The sequence below is a fragment of the Passer montanus genome, unplaced genomic scaffold, assembly GCF_014805655.1.
Source record: "Passer montanus isolate IOZ18808 unplaced genomic scaffold, ASM1480565v1 scaffold18, whole genome shotgun sequence".
Lineage (NCBI taxonomy): Eukaryota > Metazoa > Chordata > Aves > Passeriformes > Passeridae > Passer > Passer montanus.
Window position 1 is genome coordinate 13,165,289 of NW_024365381.1, and position 19,542 is coordinate 13,184,830.

Below are 19,542 nucleotides of genomic sequence, written 5' to 3' on the forward strand. Positions count from 1 at the left end.
CCAGGAAAATAGTTTATTTCCAATATCATGAAGAATCACAAAAAATTCATCAAATCCACTGCTCCACTGTTACTCATTTGAGAATACGAGAATCATGAACATTCTGAGTTGGAAGGGACCCAAAAGCCCAACTCTGAAGTGAGTGGCCCATATGGGGATTGAACCCACAAGACTGATGTTCTTAGCACCATGCTCTCCTAAGTCATGCACCTTGGCAAACTTGCAGCTTGCCTTTGTTCTGTGCCTAGGCAAGCTTGGCAAATACCTGGTTTAGTATAAACACAGCTGCTGCATCTTCATACATCCCTACTACACCCTGGCAGAAGGAGATAAAGTTAACAGACTAGAAATGCCAGGACTAGGCTTGGCATATAAAAGAAGAGTAAAAATGAACATTTCCAAATGGTCATAAGACAAAATGGACAAGCCAAAAACAATGAAGCACAGCATGGGGAGTCAGAAGGGCTGGGGATGGACTTGTAGCTGGAATGTGGCCCACAAGAAGGACACAATGACAACAGAAACCATACCAAATTTCCAGCTAATTGGAAGCTTTTTCAGAATAAAAGCATCCTGGTAGGTGAAATGGAGAAGATTGAAACAATGATGTATTGAGCAGCAGATGGTTCCTAATTTCTATGGAATTTTATAAATTACAAACAAACATCTTATGTTGGGTTTTCTTTTTGTTTGTTTCTTTTTAATTAACAGCCTTCTCCTCAGCAGCCTGATGAGGCAAAAAAAAAAAGCTATGAGCAACTGAAGCATTCTTCAACCACTCTACACCTGGCAGAGAAGTCCCAAAGAATTTAAGTTGCTTTCCCCTCTGATTTCATCTTTGTGCTCTTCCAGAGTCTGACAGGACCTCCAAAAATATTGCCACCATGTGGCAAAACTTTGCCTTGTGCACCAACCCTTACAGGAAATGTGGAGGGACATGGTCCAGATGGGTGATCCAAACTGTCTAAAGGGATCTTCCACACCACAGAACATCGCACCCAGTGTACAAATTGGGGGAGTTTGCTGGAAGGGGCTAATCGCTGTTTGGCAATGGGATGGGCACTGGTCAGTGGGTGGCGAGTTGTGCATCATTTATGTTTCTTGGGTTTTATTCCCTGCCCCACTTCTCCTCTCTCTCCTCTCACCCCTTCTTTTCATTACTACTGTTGCTATTGTTATTATTAACTTTATTTCAATTATTAAATTGTTTTTATTTCAACCCTCGAGTTTTACCTTTTTCTGCTTGTCCTCCCTATCCTGAGGGGGTGGGAAGGAAGTAAGGAAGTGGCTGCATGGCGCTAAACCCTGACAGCCAGACTGGATGAAGCTTTGAACAAGCTGATGTGTTGACAGATGTTTCTGTTCACAGAAGGGGAGGTGAATGAGATAATGTTTAAAACTCCATTCCAGACAAAATTATTCTTGATTCTGTGATTTTGATTCTCTGCATCTCTCCTACTGCAGTGTCACTATACACTCCTTTTGTGGGTTCTTTAAGCAGCAGGACACTACCCCACAGAGACATCTTTGTCAGATATGCAATTTCTGGAAATGCAGAACACACAGATCTGGGACTGAGAGATTTCTTCCCAATTCATTTTAGTGACTACCTGTGAAAGCAGAAATCTTTCTCAAAACAGAACCCCTGTTCTCCCTAAAAAAGTCAGTCCCTTAAAGTAGAATCCAATCTGCTTTTGCTGAGAAATCAAGCAGTGAGTTGCACATATGCACAGAGATGGCCTAAGTTAAATAGCACTTGCACAAAGAAACATTCATGAATATCTAACTCCTATCTTCATCCCAGGCTGCCACAAACATTTCTGCAGCTGTGCAACAAGCTATATAAGGATCACATTCTGGGTTAAAAATAGCCTTTCTAGTCAAGTTAGTTTTAGCCCTGAAAATGTCATTCTTTGATCAGCTGACCACAAGTATCAAACATGCTTGTGCCTGCATAAGGAAGTCTTTTCCAACATGAGAGCTAGTTTATGCCACAGAACACATGTGAAACTGTGGTCTAATTTTCACAAAATGAATGAGAAAATAAATGAAATCAGCAATATTGCTCAGATTCCTGATACAAAAATAGCTTTTGCCTGAGAAACAGGACTAATCACTGCTTTTGCAAATGACTAGAAGGTACATCTACTTCCCTGAGCTTGTAACACCATGGTAAGTAACAGACTAGGGTGCTGATTCCCAAAATGTAATGCAGCACTTTAACACACACTGATGTAACTTAGAGAAATCACGAACAGTTCATTAGCAGGTTCTAATTTAAAGGTATAAAGACAATATTTCCCTAGGAACTCGTTAGTAAGAGACTGAAGACATTGAATACAGAATTCTAAGAGAACGGCACATGCCCATGAAAAGGTTCACAAAAAATAAACTATATACACATGGATTTGCTGATTGCAAGAACACACAAGGTAGATAGAGTGGGAACATCTCTACAAGCTTTTAGTCAACTTCCTTGAAAGACTAAGCATTTTACAGTTCCCAATGCAATATGACAATGGCACATGCCCATGAAAAGGCTCACAAAAAACAAACTCTATATACACAGGGATTTGCTGATTGCAAGAACACACAAGGTAGATAGAGTGGGAACATCTCTACAAGCTTTTAGTCAACTTCCTTGAAAGACTAAGCATTTTACAGTTCCCAATGCAATATGACAAACAAGACCTGCAACACACAGCTGCCTTTGAAAGATCCTGGAGCTTACCCTAGCTCTGATTAGCATAGACTTAAAATAAGGCCCTGGTGTCTTTTCCAACTTACCATTGCTGATTTCAGGCAAATCAAACTTAGTGAAGTCCCACCACTGGAGCCGGTAGGTGGTGTTGGCAATGTTGCTGGCCACAGCTGACTGTCCATCCCCAATCACAGCACCTACAGAAAAGGGGGAAATAATTAGCAATTTAACCTCTACAAGAATAACCAGGAAAAAAACCTGGGGAGACAAAACCATAGAAAACCTTTCAAAATCCAATAGTCAAAACTCTAGATTCTTAAAGAAACCTTATTTACAGAAATGGCAGCACGTCCTCAGTAAGCCACAGAGAACAGGAAATTAACAGGAAAACATCTCCCTGAAACACATTTCTGAAAGAAAATAAAGTTGATAAGAGATAAGACTTGCCCAGGAATACAAGGCAAAATCCTAATCAATTCATTTGGTGCAAATGCATTCTACTTATCAACAGTAGTGAAGCTGTATTTTCACAGACCCAAAATTGCCTAGTACAGCTATAAAGGCATACCAGAATACAAACTGAGGAATAGCATTGCCCTGGGAAATTACACACATTTGTGGACATAATCACTGCTAATCACTGCTCCTATTGTAAACTTCAGTCAGAAGATACAGGCTGCTTACAGTATTTGTCGCATAGTAAGGGTTGTAACAAAATATGGGCCTGGAAAACCCAGGAGCTGGCCCTTTGCTGCTTTGTGTGGCCCAGCCTACAGCAGGCAAAGGCTGCTCTGACTCCAGGCAAACATCATGACCCTTGCTAACTACCCAAGGATTTGGGCTGCAGTCTAAAAATCAGATGGCTAAGCATAATTCTTCAGAAACTATCATAAAGAACCTGTATTTCCCAGCACAAAGGAACAGCCACTGGTTACTCAAGTCGGCACACATTTGAGAAAGCTGAGATTCATTAAATGGGATTCCCAGGGAGACAAACAGCGACAAGAGACACTTCATCCATAGTAGTATTACAGTCAAAACTGTCATGCTATTTGCAGTCTCTAAGGCCCTCATGGACAGGCAGCCCATGTCCTACACACACATCCTGGCAACCACAGAAATTCAGCATAATACAATTTGATAAGGCAGAGCAAAGCAAGATCACTCCCAAGCACAAATAACTACAAGGAAAGCCTCCAGTGTCTACACAGTCTGGATTTCAGCATCTCCCCTCTCCAGTGGGATGTACACAGCAAAGTCAGTGCCTTCACTCTGGAAGGGTTGGCTCAGGACTTTGCTGCCACAGCAGCAGTAATAGAAGAGACTTTGATAACTCTGTCAAGACACCTGTGCAGAGTTAAGAGCTTGCTAACTGCTAGTAAGTTAAACTGGTGTGGAGGAAGATGGAGAGAATAGGATCGCTGGATAGTTATTTTTCTTATAAATCCCAAAAGACCTCTCAGACACGGGAAAAGAAAGAAAGAAACCCAAAATACCTAAACACACAAACACACCAACAGGTTTTTTGCTTTCTCAGCAAAGCAAATAAAAAGGTGGGCAGGGCAAAGTAAGTAAGTATATTCTAAACTGGTGCTGATAAATAAATACACCAAGAAAGCTGCTTGAGTCCTGATTTTTGCTTCTAGGGAAAGCTCAGAAATATACCAAGAACAAGACTTCTGAGCAAACAGCTTTACACTGTGCACTCTGTCAGGCCTCCAGCAATCAACCAGCCTCCATTGTACATCTGCTCCATCTCTGTACCTGCCTCTATCAGACGTGCATGGATCACTTGGAAAGCAGAATTAAAAACATTTCCATTGCTGTAACATATGCCCAAGGCCTTGTTTTCTATATCCCTCAAAACAAAGGGCTCCTCTGAAGAGAAGATATGCACTGGAGAAAGCAGATTCAATGAATTAATGAAATTATACTTGGCAACCAGAAGTAGGACAATTAAATTCTATGTTGCTTCATCTTTAAAAGTCTTCAACACTGGAAGTCTGGATTTGGTACACAAAGGCAGCTCTTCTGCTGTCATGCCTTTAGCCCTAAGGAAGGGAAGAGAAAAACAGGTGCTCTACAAATGTGAAGCAGTGGGACTTCCTGCAGGGAAACAGTAACTCACAGCACAAGCAAGGTAGCAGCTGCCTTATAGGACTGAGCCAAGGAAAACACTCTGTGAAGACAGGCAACAGAAGTTCTACTGAGGGCACATAATTCCAGAATATTGATCTTATCACAGATGACCGTTACAAAATTACATCACCTGTTTTGCAATGAGAACAGCCTTCATAGGTGTAAAAAGCAATATATTAAATGGAGAAGAACATACCTTAGGAGAACAATCATGCTCTCCCTCTACACCAGAGAAGCTTAGCAAAATCACTAACTGCTCCAGAAACAGTGAATTCATCTGGCTTATACAATTGCTGCACCTACTGCTAAAAGTATCATAAAAAGCAGCTGGCAAGATTTGATTTTTTTTCTGTAGAATTTCTCATCTTTGCATCCTTTTCCCTATAAGGTGAAGAGGATGCAAGGTTTAAATTAACACCATAGCTAGCCTTAAAGTTATGGTGTTCATTTGAACCTTGCATCCTCTTCACCTCCAAAGGCAGTCACATCATATGTAGAGAAATTAACAACGGAAAAAAGCAGCGCTGCCCCATCTACAGGACAGCCCCACACAAATTTCAGAGCCAGCACAAGCTATCAAGTAATGCTAATGCTTCAGGTAACAGATACCTTTATCAAAAAGGTTAGGACACAGGCTCTTAGTGTGAAAGGTCATGTTGAGAAAAATTTGGTCCATTTCTCGAAGGCTAAAAACCAGTGTAACTAACATTAATCAGAAATCCATGATCTACATCTTTTATTAAGTAATTATCTCTACTTAAACTAATTATGTAATTGAGGAGTGCAATCATTAAATTATATCTACATACATATAACAAAGTGGAATAACATTTGTATCACAAGTCCTGCCAGATGCCTCCCACATGCACGCATGCACTGTCCTACAGTAAAGATGATTAAAAGCATGTAGACATCTCAGACAATGAATTAAGGGAGGAAAACACCCCCTAGCACAGAAACATGCTATCCTAACCTGTGTTGTCTTCTTTGGCTTATGGGAAACATTTTAGACTACAGTTGGAAGACTCAGGAAAGTTAAAATCCGCACTAGAGAGCTTTTGTTCACCATGCAGCATGAGAACTCATTCTCAGCTGGCTTTGCCCAGTCAGGGTTTCAGTCTGGATGAGAGGAGAAGGTGCTGTTGCTTGTCAAGTACATGTAACCTAGAGGCAAACAAGACACTATAGCTTCTTAAATTTGGGCAGCAACAGATCAGCTCTTACAAGGAGCTGTCCTCACCAAGCACCTGACAGTCCTGATTCCTGGGTCTTCCACTGTTTGATGGGATCACAAGTGACTGCAGTGGGTACCCAAAGGTCTTGGGCTTGTCATCCTCATGAACAGAATGACCTTTTTCTGCAGAGATAATGTAGATTTCAAAATGCTGAAATCCAAAGCAAGGGCCAATTGAAATGCAGTGAATGTAGGTTTGATTGGCAGCTTTCCTGCGTCTGTCTATCACTGCGTAATAAACACTGGATGATGGCAGGAATGAAGATAAATGCTTTCAGCAGCCCCCCTTTTTCCCTCCACCACCCTGAACTCCATCCACCCCCACTCAGCACATGACAAAAGAGTTTAAAGAGTTGGGGGGGAAGAAAGTCTTAACAAAGACTTAAATAAAAAAATCCTCAAATCTTTTCTTATAGGCCACCTACACGTGACAGATATTTATCCATCAGTCTCAACCTCCTCAGAGGATCCAACGTATCTTGGCATATGGAGAAATGAACCTTTGCCAGTCAACTATTGCTCATTTATGAATCAAGCCATGCAAGCCAATGTCTGAGTTCAGACTGAAAGGGAAAAAAGGGGTGCAAAACCAGTTCCCTTGGCACTCCATAAGTGAAAAGCAGGCTAACTTCAGACTACTACTATCACACTTTCAGAAGAACAACTAATATTCTAGAGCTACACAGGCTTTGGGGTACGTGTTTTAGGAACATGAAACATCTACATAGCATGGGAATTACTTTTCCATTTATTTCACAGAAACCAGAGTTCAAATTTTTTTCTAGGCTAGATCCTTTACCCTTAATTTGTTAGGGTCTGGCAGGTTCCCTCATAATAAGAGAAAAATTTATTATGATGCTTACAGATAAGCTTGAGGAAGCTGGAGAAACCCCTTAGCTAATTTGTGACTCAGTTTGAGGGAGTGATTAGACCCTGGTATAAAATTCCCCCTAGATTAGTACTTGAATCTCAAAGCATGAGTACCTTTGAAAAGTAATTACCTCTTTATGAAACCCTTTGCAACTGTAGCTGATACTGGGGTAATCTATACTTGTAGAAAGGATCTGTCAGAATTGATGGCTTTTACATTTACTTATTCTAGTTTACTCCAATCCAGGCTCCAGGAAGTCCAAAACACAGAACAAATCTATTTGACAAACCGAGGATAAGACTCTCTGCTGCAAGAATACACCAGATTCTCTCAACCTGTTCTGAAACAATTTGAATTCAGGCAAAACGATTACTAAAGTCTAGTGGAGATGCAACAGGTTCTTATACATTTCCAATCCTCAAGTATTTTACGGGACAGTCTAGTTGCCTTTGAAGTGGATGAGCTAACTATCTCAAATGGGGCTAATGCTGTAGAAACAGTATGCAGAGCAACCTAGTATTTTCAACCATTTCTTTTGCTTGTTCTTCAATGTACAAGCAAGCTGTAAATAGGAAATGGGCAAAATTATTTTCATGAATGGATGCACAGTATGCTACTAAGAGTAGTTCAGCATACGCTAAGCACTGAAAGGATCTTAGATTCAACATTAACTGAGAAAGCCTCTAAGAGGTCTATGCTCTCTGAAGGCTGAACCTTCAAAAGGCTATTATGTTTTCTTTATTCCAGATGTATAAAATAAGAAGAAACGTCATTTCCTATTCATGTTCATTCCTACTGCAAAATTTCCTTTTAAAAGGGGCAATGCTTAGCATGCTGAATTCCACAGACCTGTCAGCTATGGGAATTGGAGCAGGGCTCAGCTGTAGGTAAGTGAAGATGACCATCCTAATAGGAGCCCCTCAAGTGCCCAAGGGGTCTATTTACATTGAAAACAATGCAAACATCATACAGGAAAGGGAATTTTTCAGCCACAAATTTTAGACATCAAAAGGAAATTAGTTAATTTGCAACAAACACAAACAATAAAAGAACAGATGCCTGGCCAAAAGCCTCACCCCAAAAAGAGTCATGATGGCTCACTGACATCTTACCTTCCTATATGTTATTTCTTTGTCTGATCATCTAACAATTAATAGACAAACGTGTCTAGTAAGCATTTGTCTTTGATGGTAGAGTCCAGTTTTCCCTCAGGGAAACCAGAAGACATTAAGATCCTTTTCAAATGCATCCCCTCTTATCTGTATTGCTTGCATCTCATCAAGCAAGCTGGAAATTCTTCTTCTTCTTAAGAGAATTCACACTCTGTTGCTGTTCACTATAGATTCCCCTGCTCATGTCACCCTGCTACACAAGAAAGTTGGAAAATCTGATACGCAACAGCAGAGACAGTTTCCTGAAAGAGCAAAAGTTGAGCCAATAGCATTTGCAGAGCATTGAGATGAGGAAAATTCTGTACTCTGTGAAAAATAAATTCTCTTATTACAGCCTTTGCATATACACATTGGAGTAAGCAAATGTCTCTGTTTAGGAAGATCTCATCCTACTCTGGGTGATGAATAACGAACAAGCAGTTTCATTTCCTTGCTGTAGTTACATCAAACCTCTCAGCTTCTGGTAGCAACAGATCGTGGCCTAAGTCTCCTAGCCGACAAGAACTTTCTCCAACCACCCAATATGCACCACTGAACAGAAAAACCCCAAACAAACTGTGAGGAATACACAGAATTCCTGCCTTCTACCTCCCACATCTCTACCAATCAGCACCTCAAGTACAGCACTGCCACAATAAAAGACTGACAGGATTTACACAGTATCTGCACGCTACCTTTTATCTGCAAGATGCCATAAAAGAAAAAAAATCTCTTATGCCATAAAAGAAAAAAAAAGGAAAAAACTTCTCCAAAACACCACAAAACAGAGAGAAATACCATCTGAATCATGGGCAGGCCAGAGTATTACTTACACATCACCTTAGTGCTAGAAAGGAGAAGGAATGAATGAGACGAGTGAGATCTTGATTTTGGCAAGCAGTCACTGAACAGAAAGTAACAGTTGTATGTTGTTAATGATACATAATTATTTCACTCATGCACAGTTTGCAAGTTTATTCTTGCAGGGTACTAAGGGCAATTCAACAGAGAACTGAAAATCCTACTTGCCAAAGAAGCAGAGCTCTAAGTCTTAGTGATGCTCTTACATCTGTACAACTCAAGTGAAGCTGTTAAATGCCACTTTCTTCTTTATGAGAAAATCCTTAAGGACTGTTTAGGTTCAGCTATTTGTGTTCTCATTAGTCATTTATGATGCTTTTACCTGCAGTGGATGGGAAGTTCCCTGGGAAGGCTCCACTACACTATTTCTTTACACCATGTAACAGCAGGCACACATACACATTTAAAGGAGCAAACTACCAGTTGTTTAGGGACCATTATGAAACTCCTGGAATTCTGATGCTGGATACAGTACTGGAATGGCATGTAAAGAGATGCAGGTGCTCCATGAAGCCCTCAAGTAAAAATAAATGTCATGGGTCTAGATAAGTAAAAAGAAATCTTTCAGCAAATTGAGATGATGTGGCATTGAAAGGGTTTCGCAGGAAGACATTATGGATATAAAAGAAACACACCTGTTACCCTTAGCTGAAACAATTTGCAAGCTGTTTGAGAAGTGGGTGGTCAAACAAGCTCTCTTTTTTTTTCATTTAGGCCCCTTGCTGGGAAGGGTAGTCAAAGCTGGAGTCTTCCTATCAGCAAACTGCTGGAGCTGCTAAACTTGTTTTGAGATGCCTTCTTTATTTCCATGCGATAGCGGCATGTGTTAAAAGCATGCCTCACACTACCATATGATTCAGGCAGTAAAACATGTTTCCTTCAGTATAGCCTTTTAGGGAAAAGATTCAAGCACTAAAAATATATTCCAATCTGCATTTCATTTAACTAATGTTTTGGTTTGACCTCTTCTGCATACTTGCAGCCTTTTATACGATTTGTCTGTATGCATTTAAGAACCCCTAACATAAAACAATGAGTAAATGGTTGGAGAAAGAGATTTGCACTTTCTTCATAATTTCTATTACAAAATTCTCTGATACTTAAGAAATCAGCTGTAGAGCCATCAAGCTACTGCCCAGGAATGGGAGTCTGAAATCTACTAACTGGAAAATACTGGAGAAATAAAGACAATCTTTATCTTGTCAGTGTGAGAAGAAACAATAATTTGGGTTACAGGCATTTCTGCATCTGGAGGTCCACATCAATTTACTAAAAAAGCAGTAAGATAATACATTTGAAATCTGCTCCAAAGCAACTGATTCTGCAAAGGAAAAAGGGTTTTAAAAATTAATGGAGGGCAGGGTGGGGGGAGTAGTAAATGAGTCCAAGACATGCTGCTAGATGAAAAGGCAGAAGAGAGGTGAACTCTGCAGTCTCTAAAGAAATGTGTATTCACTTCCTTCACCTATGAACCCACACATGCAGGCATGTTCAGACCCCTGCTTCCTTGTAAACTTCCAGAAATAGTAGGTGACTCTCCAAATCAAAATGCCATATCTCTCCTTCCAGAATTCAGTGAAATCCCTGGTAATGTGAACTGGGAAGGTCTCAATAGCTAATGTGTGGTCTGTGTGTCTGGGGTTCCTCCCTCTGCTTATTCTGCAACTCGTGATGCCTCTGCCCTCTCCCATCACTAAGTCCCTTGCACCATTACCAAGCCTGTCATTAAATGCTTTTGGAAGTCCGCTTTTTAACCTTCACATCTGTGTTTATTCTCTGCACAAAACCAGAGTGGAATCTGTGCCTGGCAGGCATTTCCTTTTGTAAAACTCCTTCTTCTTTCCTTTTCTGACTTTTCAGAGCATGAAATGTGCCTGCTAATCCTAATTGCCGCAGATGGAGAGTCTCGCAGAGCCCAGACAAAGGGGGCATCCTTCCACCAAGCAGCTGTGAGCAGGCACCAGACTCTTTAAATTCTCCAGTTTCCAGAGCTCCCATCTCAGTTTCTCACATTTCTGAAGAACACAAGGACAAATTTCCACAAGTAGCTATGCTGTGAAAGGGGGACTTGCCTTCCAAGACTTACCCTCTCCTGCCTAAATGGCCCTCCAGCACAAGAGCACACCCGAGCTTACTGTGTGACCTGACGCAGGGTGGCCAGTCCTCAAATATCACTACTGTATGTCAAAGAAAAATGCAAAATGTCTGGGTTTTGCATTTGCCTGTCTATATCCCAACATCAGCTCTCTTATCAAAGAAAAACTCTGTAAGGTCCCACTGGCACACCCACACAGCTGGCCTTTCCATGAGCAGCATCTCGGCCAGTAACAGAGGCACTGAGAAACTCAATCAGTATGGGATTAAGACATTTTTGCTGCCAACAGTCATTGAAGAAGTTATCTTTCTAGCTTAGCAGTGTCTGGACTCAGAGGAATATTTCTAGGGCAGCAACAAAAAATTACTTCAGAGGGTTGCTGCCACCTAACCAGAATATCCTTACCACCCAAGGCTAATGCTTGGCTCCTCCACAGTTGCCACATCACACAGTCTATGAGGTCTGCTGCAGTTCACTCATCTAACACAGATGTTAACATGATCCAGAGTTGCCAAAACTGCTGTATATAGTTTAAGATAATTGAGAGGTCTTGCAATTTCTGGTTACTGAGACTGTGTGCCAAGACCATTGCCATCTCTAGCGCATATTCCACTCAGGTTATACTTTATCTATCAATTCCATTGTTTGTTAGGGTGGCCACAGTTTTAGTTCGCACTAAGTAATTCCCCTTCCTCAAATAATGTTGCAACAGAATTCCCATCTTAACCAATATAGCTACACCAATAGACAGATGTAGAATAGACATAAAAATAAGTCAAACTGCTTTCCACAGAAAAGCCTTTTCCATTGTGAGTGTGCATTTTAACTACATTAAATCCTATTAATCCAAACAAATCAGCAAGCCAAATTCCAGCTACCGCCTCTGCAGCTCTTAGTGCAAGAATGTGTGCTTAGCACAACTTGAAATGTCCATGTCTTATACCAAAACACCCATCTGCAGTTGAGAGAAAACCTCAGCAATGTCTTTGTAGAACACCTGCAAGCCTTATCAACAACCACATTGCAAAAATACAAACTTTCACTAATTCAAGAGGCAGTATGTTCCCTGGAAAGGTTTGAATTCTGCAGGTTTAACTGTGTATCAGTACAACAATAAGCTTCCACACTGGAACCACTTTTCATTGTAGAAATAGCAGTACATAGTATTAATAGACGTGCCAAGCACAAAAACACATTCAAAGGCTTGTACTTGCCAGCGAATGGAAGACTTGCAAAAGTTATTACTACCCTTAAACATATTTCAGGACTGCTGCATTACAGCACCAGCCCTGTGCACCCCAACTTGTAATGAAAACGTTGTGTCAGTTTAGTGACACAGACTGAATCTGCACAATCAGAGCACTAGCTAAACATGCTCAGTGGTGGATTTTCACAGGAATAAGATCCTGTGAGCAGGACACATCCCAAAGTATCGCCAGTCTAAAGAGCAAGAAGAAGAGAAGGCAGGACAGGAACTGGAAAGTAAGCAGACAGACTTGCTGCTAGCTGGGGAAAGCAGAGAACACACACAGACAAAAGAAAGCAGAAAATGAGCAAGCTGAGAAAATGCAAAATCTAACAGTAGTTTTACTCATGTGAAGACAGATTACATTTAAAGCATGGTGAGATGGAAAGGAGGAAGCCCAGGCTGGAAAAATGTAATGGGGAGACCACATTATTCCAACTGAAACAGAACAAAGTAAAAGAAACCTGCAGCAAATAAAGTACTTCACTATCACAATGTTCTGAACACTTTCTCATGGAAGAAGTTTCGAGGGTGGCTTGGCATGATGTAGATGACAGCAATAGAAACAAGACTCATTCCTTATTGCCACGAGCTTTAATGCACAAAGCAGGTGGCTGCACCCCAGCAGGTGTGCAGGCATCTCTGTTTGAAGCCAGGGCAGAGACTCAGGCTCAATGGGTGACCCAGATCCCAGAGTACGCAGAGCGGGACTGACACAGCATGTTAGTCCACAACTTGACAGACCATGTATAACAATCTGGAAGTAACCACGCAACATTTGGAACAGTGACACAGCATCAGGACTCCCAGAAGTCAGGACTCCACCAAGAAGTCTGGCCAAACCCATAACCTTTCAGTGTCGTCTGTAAAATCGGTGCCACAGCTCAGCTCACCACAGACAAGTCCAACCCACTGCAATTACACAACTGACTCCAAGATTAAAGGAGACTACCACTCTATTCCATTGTTTTTAAAAAGCATTAAAAGGCAAACTCAAAGCCACATCCAGAAAAACTAAGGCGGCAGAAGTACTTAGATACACAGCATGCAGGTCTTGCACTGCACAATGAATGGATACTTAGATGGGTTTTATTTCTTTTTTTAGGGCAGTCTTGACCTTAATCCATTGTGAACAAACTCATAATGCATCCAGAGGGTCCAAAGTAGACCTCCCCAAGAAGCTGCTGTACAAAATAACCACCACAGCTACTCCATACAGCATTTACAAACAAAAGTGGAGGGAAATTTCATATGATGAAAATAGGGCAATGACAATTTACTGGTTTACAGTAAAATTTTCAATTATACACAATCAAGATTTGGAGCAAGCCATGCTTTACTGGAGGGTAGAGGTCACAAACTAAAAAGGGACTGTGGTAAAATGTTCCAGGATCTCACCCCCACAGCAGCAGCCAGAGGTCCAGCTCCTACCAGATCAAAGAACCAGCACTCGTACATTCTAGAAGATGATGAACACTCCAAGCCAGCCTCTCAGTCCTAGGATTCAGTGTAAAATTACAGTTCCAAATGACAATTTTATTAGGCTTCACAAGTAATAAGACAGCAGAAGTTAAGCAGTAGCTCACTAAAATCACAGGAGTGATCAGGGAGACTGACATCCACTTACAGCTAGTTTCTTTGCAAGCAGAGAAGCTATGACAAGCCTTTGCCTTCAGCTTTCCTTGTTTCTTTTGTCAACAGACACACAGGTATCCATAAGGGTTTTTCTATGGAGCCTCATCAGCCAAGCTGGACCAGGAAAATACAGAAACACACTCCCCTTGCATAACTTACATACCTTTCACATACAGAATCCAATAAAGACCTCAGCAAAATGCTTTCTCACCTTACCTTTCAAAATCTTTGTAAATCTGCTCACATCATCTGGCCTGTGAGATCTTTCTCTAAACTTCATTATTGAGTCCCTCTCTGTCAAAACTTAATGTCTTCCAGCCCTTCTCTTCTATTTCATCTTGCTATGATTTCCAGTCCATAAGCACTGCCAGTTATTTGTCTCCCCTCAGCCTTGTTTCTCCTGTGCCTTCTTTTCCTTCCACTCTGGCAAAGTATTTTGGATTTCCTTTACACTTTTCAGTGTCCTCATAATGGGATTGTGGGCTGTGTATAAGTACATGTTGGGTGTTTGCCTCCTTCTCTCCCCACCAGATTTTGAGCTTGACCCACCTGTGATACCAGCACCCATTCCTCCATCTGTTGCAAGACAACACTAATGAAAACTGCCACCAGACCAATTCCCTCCACTACACTTTTCTACTCTGATACCTCGAAGAAGCCTTGAGATCTGCCTTTGTTGGTCTGTGGTGAACCAGAAGACAGATCCTCAAACAGCTTCTGTGTGCAGCACACCAGGAGACATCACATGGATGGGTTCATGCATGCCCACACCATGAATGCTAATACGAACAATTGTTTGATAGAAGACAAAGTGTTTCTCCAGCTTAACTGAAGCCCACGCCTGCAATCCCAGCTATCTTTGACTCATTCCTCAAACCCTCCCCTCCTCCAGCTTCCATTTGTCTCTGCGCAGAATCTCAGCTGCTTATAAGAAAATTACCAAGTGACATTACTTCCTCTACCTTTTCAATCTTCCCTTCCCCTCCTGCAATTCCTCCCATAACAGGCACAAGCATGTTCCCAGTCCTTCTAAGCGCTCCACCAATCTCTATTGATTTTTCCCTCTTTTGTATCAATTTCTATCCCTTGCCATTTGTCAGTAAACATGTGTATGCTCTTCTCCTCCCTCTCACAACACAAACAGACATTCATTTCTTGCATCTCTAAATTTCTCAATGACTCTGGATCACAGTTTGGATGTCTAGGATGAGAAGAGGAAATGCATTGTCCCATATGTCCTTATCTCTAGCTCTTCAACTGTATCTGAACTCTGAGCAGTCACTGTTCTTCTTCCACTCCAGCACATCTTCCATCTCAACTACTACTGAATCTGCTCTACTTCTAGAGACTCCCTTGATGGTCAAAACTCAGAACTAGTAGTCTAACTATTCTCATTAACTCTTTCTTAGCAAAGGTACTAACATTTTTAATTATTTGATTGTTCCTCCCTTGCCTTCTGTGAATGGCTTCTACCTACCACTACCACTCTAACCAACCCCAAAGATGCTGAAAGAGACAACCAAGAAATTATGACCACCACTACAACTTCTTGCATACTCTGCTGCCAGCCCTGAAGTTATCTAATGGCCATAAGCCACACCTACCTACTCCTTCCCACCTATTGCTGCAAAACCTGGTGGGTTGAAGCATACTGATACAGCTGAAATTGTACCTTGTTTCAGGCAGTGTTTGAAGCAAGGAGAAAAGACGTGAATCTGGTTCCCAGAGCAGCAAGAGTAGAACGCAGAAGCCAGGCTATGAGGGAACTCAGAGTCCAGAGCTGTTATATTTGCAGAGGCTGGCTCACAGTTCTCACTGATTTTGAACTCTCAGAAACATAACAGCTCCTGCCTGCCAGGGCTTCTGGATTACAGCCCACACTGAGCTTAACAGAAGAGTGTGTCAACCTACTGCTCAAGAAAGCAAAATACAGCTTCCTTTAGTAGCACTACATTGCAGCTCTTGCTTAGTTCAAAACCAGCTCTGAAGTCCCGCAGACACTGGAGACAATTCCTACTTCATTCCAGAGGTGATGGGTGCACTAATTTAAAAAAACTACATGGCACAGAGGGACACATATGAGGTATGCCTTTGGATCCTGTTCATATTTTCTAGGGTACAAAATCTCCGTTTACTTTTGAGTTCTGAGGCAAAGAGCTAAAAAGCCAATATGAACTCACCTAGTACTAGAGCCTGTGTTTGCTACTGCACAAATGCTGTTTGGCTTCTCTGCTCAGTTTTTTCCAAGAACTTCCCCATCTAATGCAAGACACTTAACACCTTCCACATTTTAAACAACCCAAAAGCACTGACAAATCCAGCCTTTATGTTCTGGCGAAAGCCTAAATTTATTTCCTAGGTTCTGCCCTTGCCACAGGCATTTTCTAAAACTCCTCCAGGTTCCACACAGGGGGCAACTTATAGTGGCTCATGTTAAGGTAAAATACCTAGGTAAGACAAATCCACAAGCAGACCAGAAGCATAAAACCAACAGTACCAGCTGAGTAATGATACTATATGAAGGAAAAATCACTACTGCAGAACCTAATAGCTAACACAACCTTTGATTTGTATGCATTAAGTGATACCAGAGTGAGACTTTAATGATCAATTACAAATAAAACATCCAATGGTACAATCCTATCTAGCTGCAAAAGGGACCAGGAGATCATCACACGGCATTCTTACCAGATCCATTATTCAACACACAACTATGTTGCCATAGCAAAAACTGCTTCCATCTTTATGGCAAGGTGGCTATAAAAATGTCTATGAAGGTATTCTATACTGGGCGTAGCAAACCTGTCTTAAGATTTGCTTTGTGGTGTTGGGTTCCCCCCGACCCATAAAGCACATTAGTGAAAATCATGACTAATCTCTTCAAAGATGACAGCCAAATGTGGCAGGCCACTGAGGACTCCTACCCCTCTGCACAGCAGATCACACGGGTTCCTGCCTCCCCTCTGCGCTCTGGAGCGTGGGTAATTTTTTTTATTATTTTTTTCCCCTTTTAAAAGGAGGCAGCAAGCTCTGGGAAAATACTTTTATGGCTAAGTGAGTTTTACCACCCACAAAGAGACAGGTCCCCAAGGGGCTTCACCGCCCACAAAAGATGAGCACTTCTGCAAAGCCTTACCCCTTCTGATATAATGATATCTAGAAATTCATCTCTTTAACAATGCACACAAAAGGAGTCAGCCTGCACCCTTCACTTTTAAGAACAGATCACCTCTCTCCAATGCCTTTCTGAATCTCAAAGGCAGCTTTAGATTCACAGCCACCAATACAAAGAAAGGCTTACTGGGACAGCTTGCATCAGAAAACACATTATGCAAGCTTTCTCAGGTTCAGTGCTTGCTTCCAGTCCTGCAGCACTTGTGACACGATGCATATAGCTGAAGAACCTCTCCAGCAATGGGACCCCTAAAGACACCCTATGAAAACTCCTGTACATGTACCAGGAACTTTGAGACCAGTACTACGACCATAAATTTTCCTTTGTGACTAGGCAATAATTTTGCTAGATTAAACACCCCATGTACTGGAAAAAAACCCTCTTTCAGCAATCAGTTACCTCAAGGCAAGTGATGAAATTTATGCAGCAGGACTTCAAGAAATTAAAAACTCCCAACACCACTGATCAAGTATAATTTTTTCTTCCAAGCTAAACTGTTCTGATATCAGGTTCTGCATCTTTCTATGCCTTTTGTCTATTGTATTAAAGGGTGCTCTATCAGACATTTTTCCCCCACAGATATATCTAGACCAGTCAAGTAATAACTACCTACTACTTTGATTAGCTAAGTACATGAAGCTTATGTCATTCTATAGCTGAAGTTTTCCTCAGCTGATTCTTCCTTCAGCTATACTAAGTCCAGTCCTTCTGAATTGTAGACATAAAGAGTTGCACAGGGACTTGAACATCGCCTGGAATGATGTCAGTAAGACCATATAAAAAGACAACAGTAGTTTCATACTCTCTGATATTGCCTGCCTACATAAGGTTGTAGAGCTGTAGCATCATGACAGGGATTCATATTCTATCGGTTCACGGCAGCTCCCCAAAGCCATTTGCAGAGTTGCTACATTGCCCAAAACAAGACTTCACAAACTGCAAATAGGATACACATTACTGGTCCCAAAGTACCTTACCTCACTCTGGGCTGTAATAATAGTCACAACGGTATCATTGCTTGGATCACCACTGGGAACAAAGCAGCTGCAGGAAAGATCAGCTCTCCAAGAAAATAGATTTCGACTGCTACTTTCACACTCCATATTTTATTATCTACAGTCAGAAGTGGATTGACTCCAGATCCCAAACACCTTCTTTGAAAGATCAACAGCAACTAAGAGAGCTTAACTGCTGGTTTGTTTGACATATATCCTGCCTCTGGCCCAGTCAGTCCATAAAACTGCTTCTTTATCTGTCCAAAATCTTCCCTGTTGTTTCAGCTTAATTCAAGGGCTTTGAGCACCATTGTTCCCATTTGAAGAGTCTTCCACGAATGCATATGAAAGTCTATCAAGTGCTGGTAACAACTCTGCAATTGCACCATCATCTCTTCTGGATACAGATGGTAAAAGTGTAATAAGCATTTCAAGGCTCTGTATTTGGGGCCTTTAAACTTTATTGTATGGAGGACAGTTGTACACCATGCTCTAACAACTTCTCTCATAGGGCAGCCTAATCAAGGACACCCCACAGCAAACAGTCTCCACAATTCATTAAATGGAGCCAGTCACAGAGGGTATCTGGCACAGCTGAGTAAATGCAGCTCTTTACAACTATTGCTAACCTCAGTGCAGCATCACTTCCAGATATTAGCCAAGAATCCCCTGTTGCCTCAGACCTCATCAAGTAGTCTCCACAATTCCTTAAATGCAGCCAGTCTCTTTACAACTATTGCTAACCTCAGTGCAGCATCACTTCCAGATATTAGCCAAGAATCCCCTGTTGCCTCAGACCTCATCAAGCATCTCCTGTGAAGTGGCCTGCACTCACTCTGACCAGAAGAGGGGTGCTCGTTCTAATCACACTTGCAAATAAAAATTGTAAATTATACTCACAATGTACAGCCACTGATCCAGACCAAGTCTTTCTACGGACACTTCTGCTACGTAAGCAGGCAACTGAAAGGTTTTCAGCTTCCAGTTACCAAAAGGAACATGAAATAAATATAAACTCCTGGAAAGTTAGTAACAAAGCACTCTCCAGTAACATCTGCTCTCTCAGCCCTTGAAGGAGCCAGAAGCCCTCTGCAGTAACAACCATCGTAAGGTTTTACAACACAATACATACAACCAGAAGCAACTGTACCAACTCCTACAATACAGTGTTTAACAGAACTACAACTATTCTCTCCTACACTGAACCCAAACATCATTTCACTGTTCCTGTGTACTCAAATTCAGAGAATCACTGAAGACAGAGTGGAAAGGGCCTCTGAGATACTCTAGATAGACCATTCCCTTGCTCAGAGCAGGGTGAATTACAGCAGGTTACCAGGGACTATCTCCAGTCAAACTTGGATATCTCCAAAGATAAGAGACCCCATAATCTCCACAGGCAAACTGTTTCAGAATTTGACCACTCTCACAGAAAGAAA

The 19,542-nt window shown here is 41.5% G+C and overlaps 1 protein-coding gene across 3 annotated transcripts in view; it reads right to left on the reverse strand.

The window, feature by feature from the left end:
• Nucleotides 1–19,542, reverse strand: part of AMBRA1 (autophagy and beclin 1 regulator 1) — a 117,096-nt gene that overhangs the window by 48,041 nt on the left and 49,513 nt on the right. For all 3 annotated transcript variants that reach the window (XM_039705069.1, XM_039705070.1, XM_039705071.1), the window contains one exon: nt 2,788–2,898. In XM_039705069.1, the coding sequence (XP_039561003.1) occupies nt 2,788–2,898 (111 nt within the window). The remainder of the gene's footprint in view (nt 1–2,787; nt 2,899–19,542) is intronic.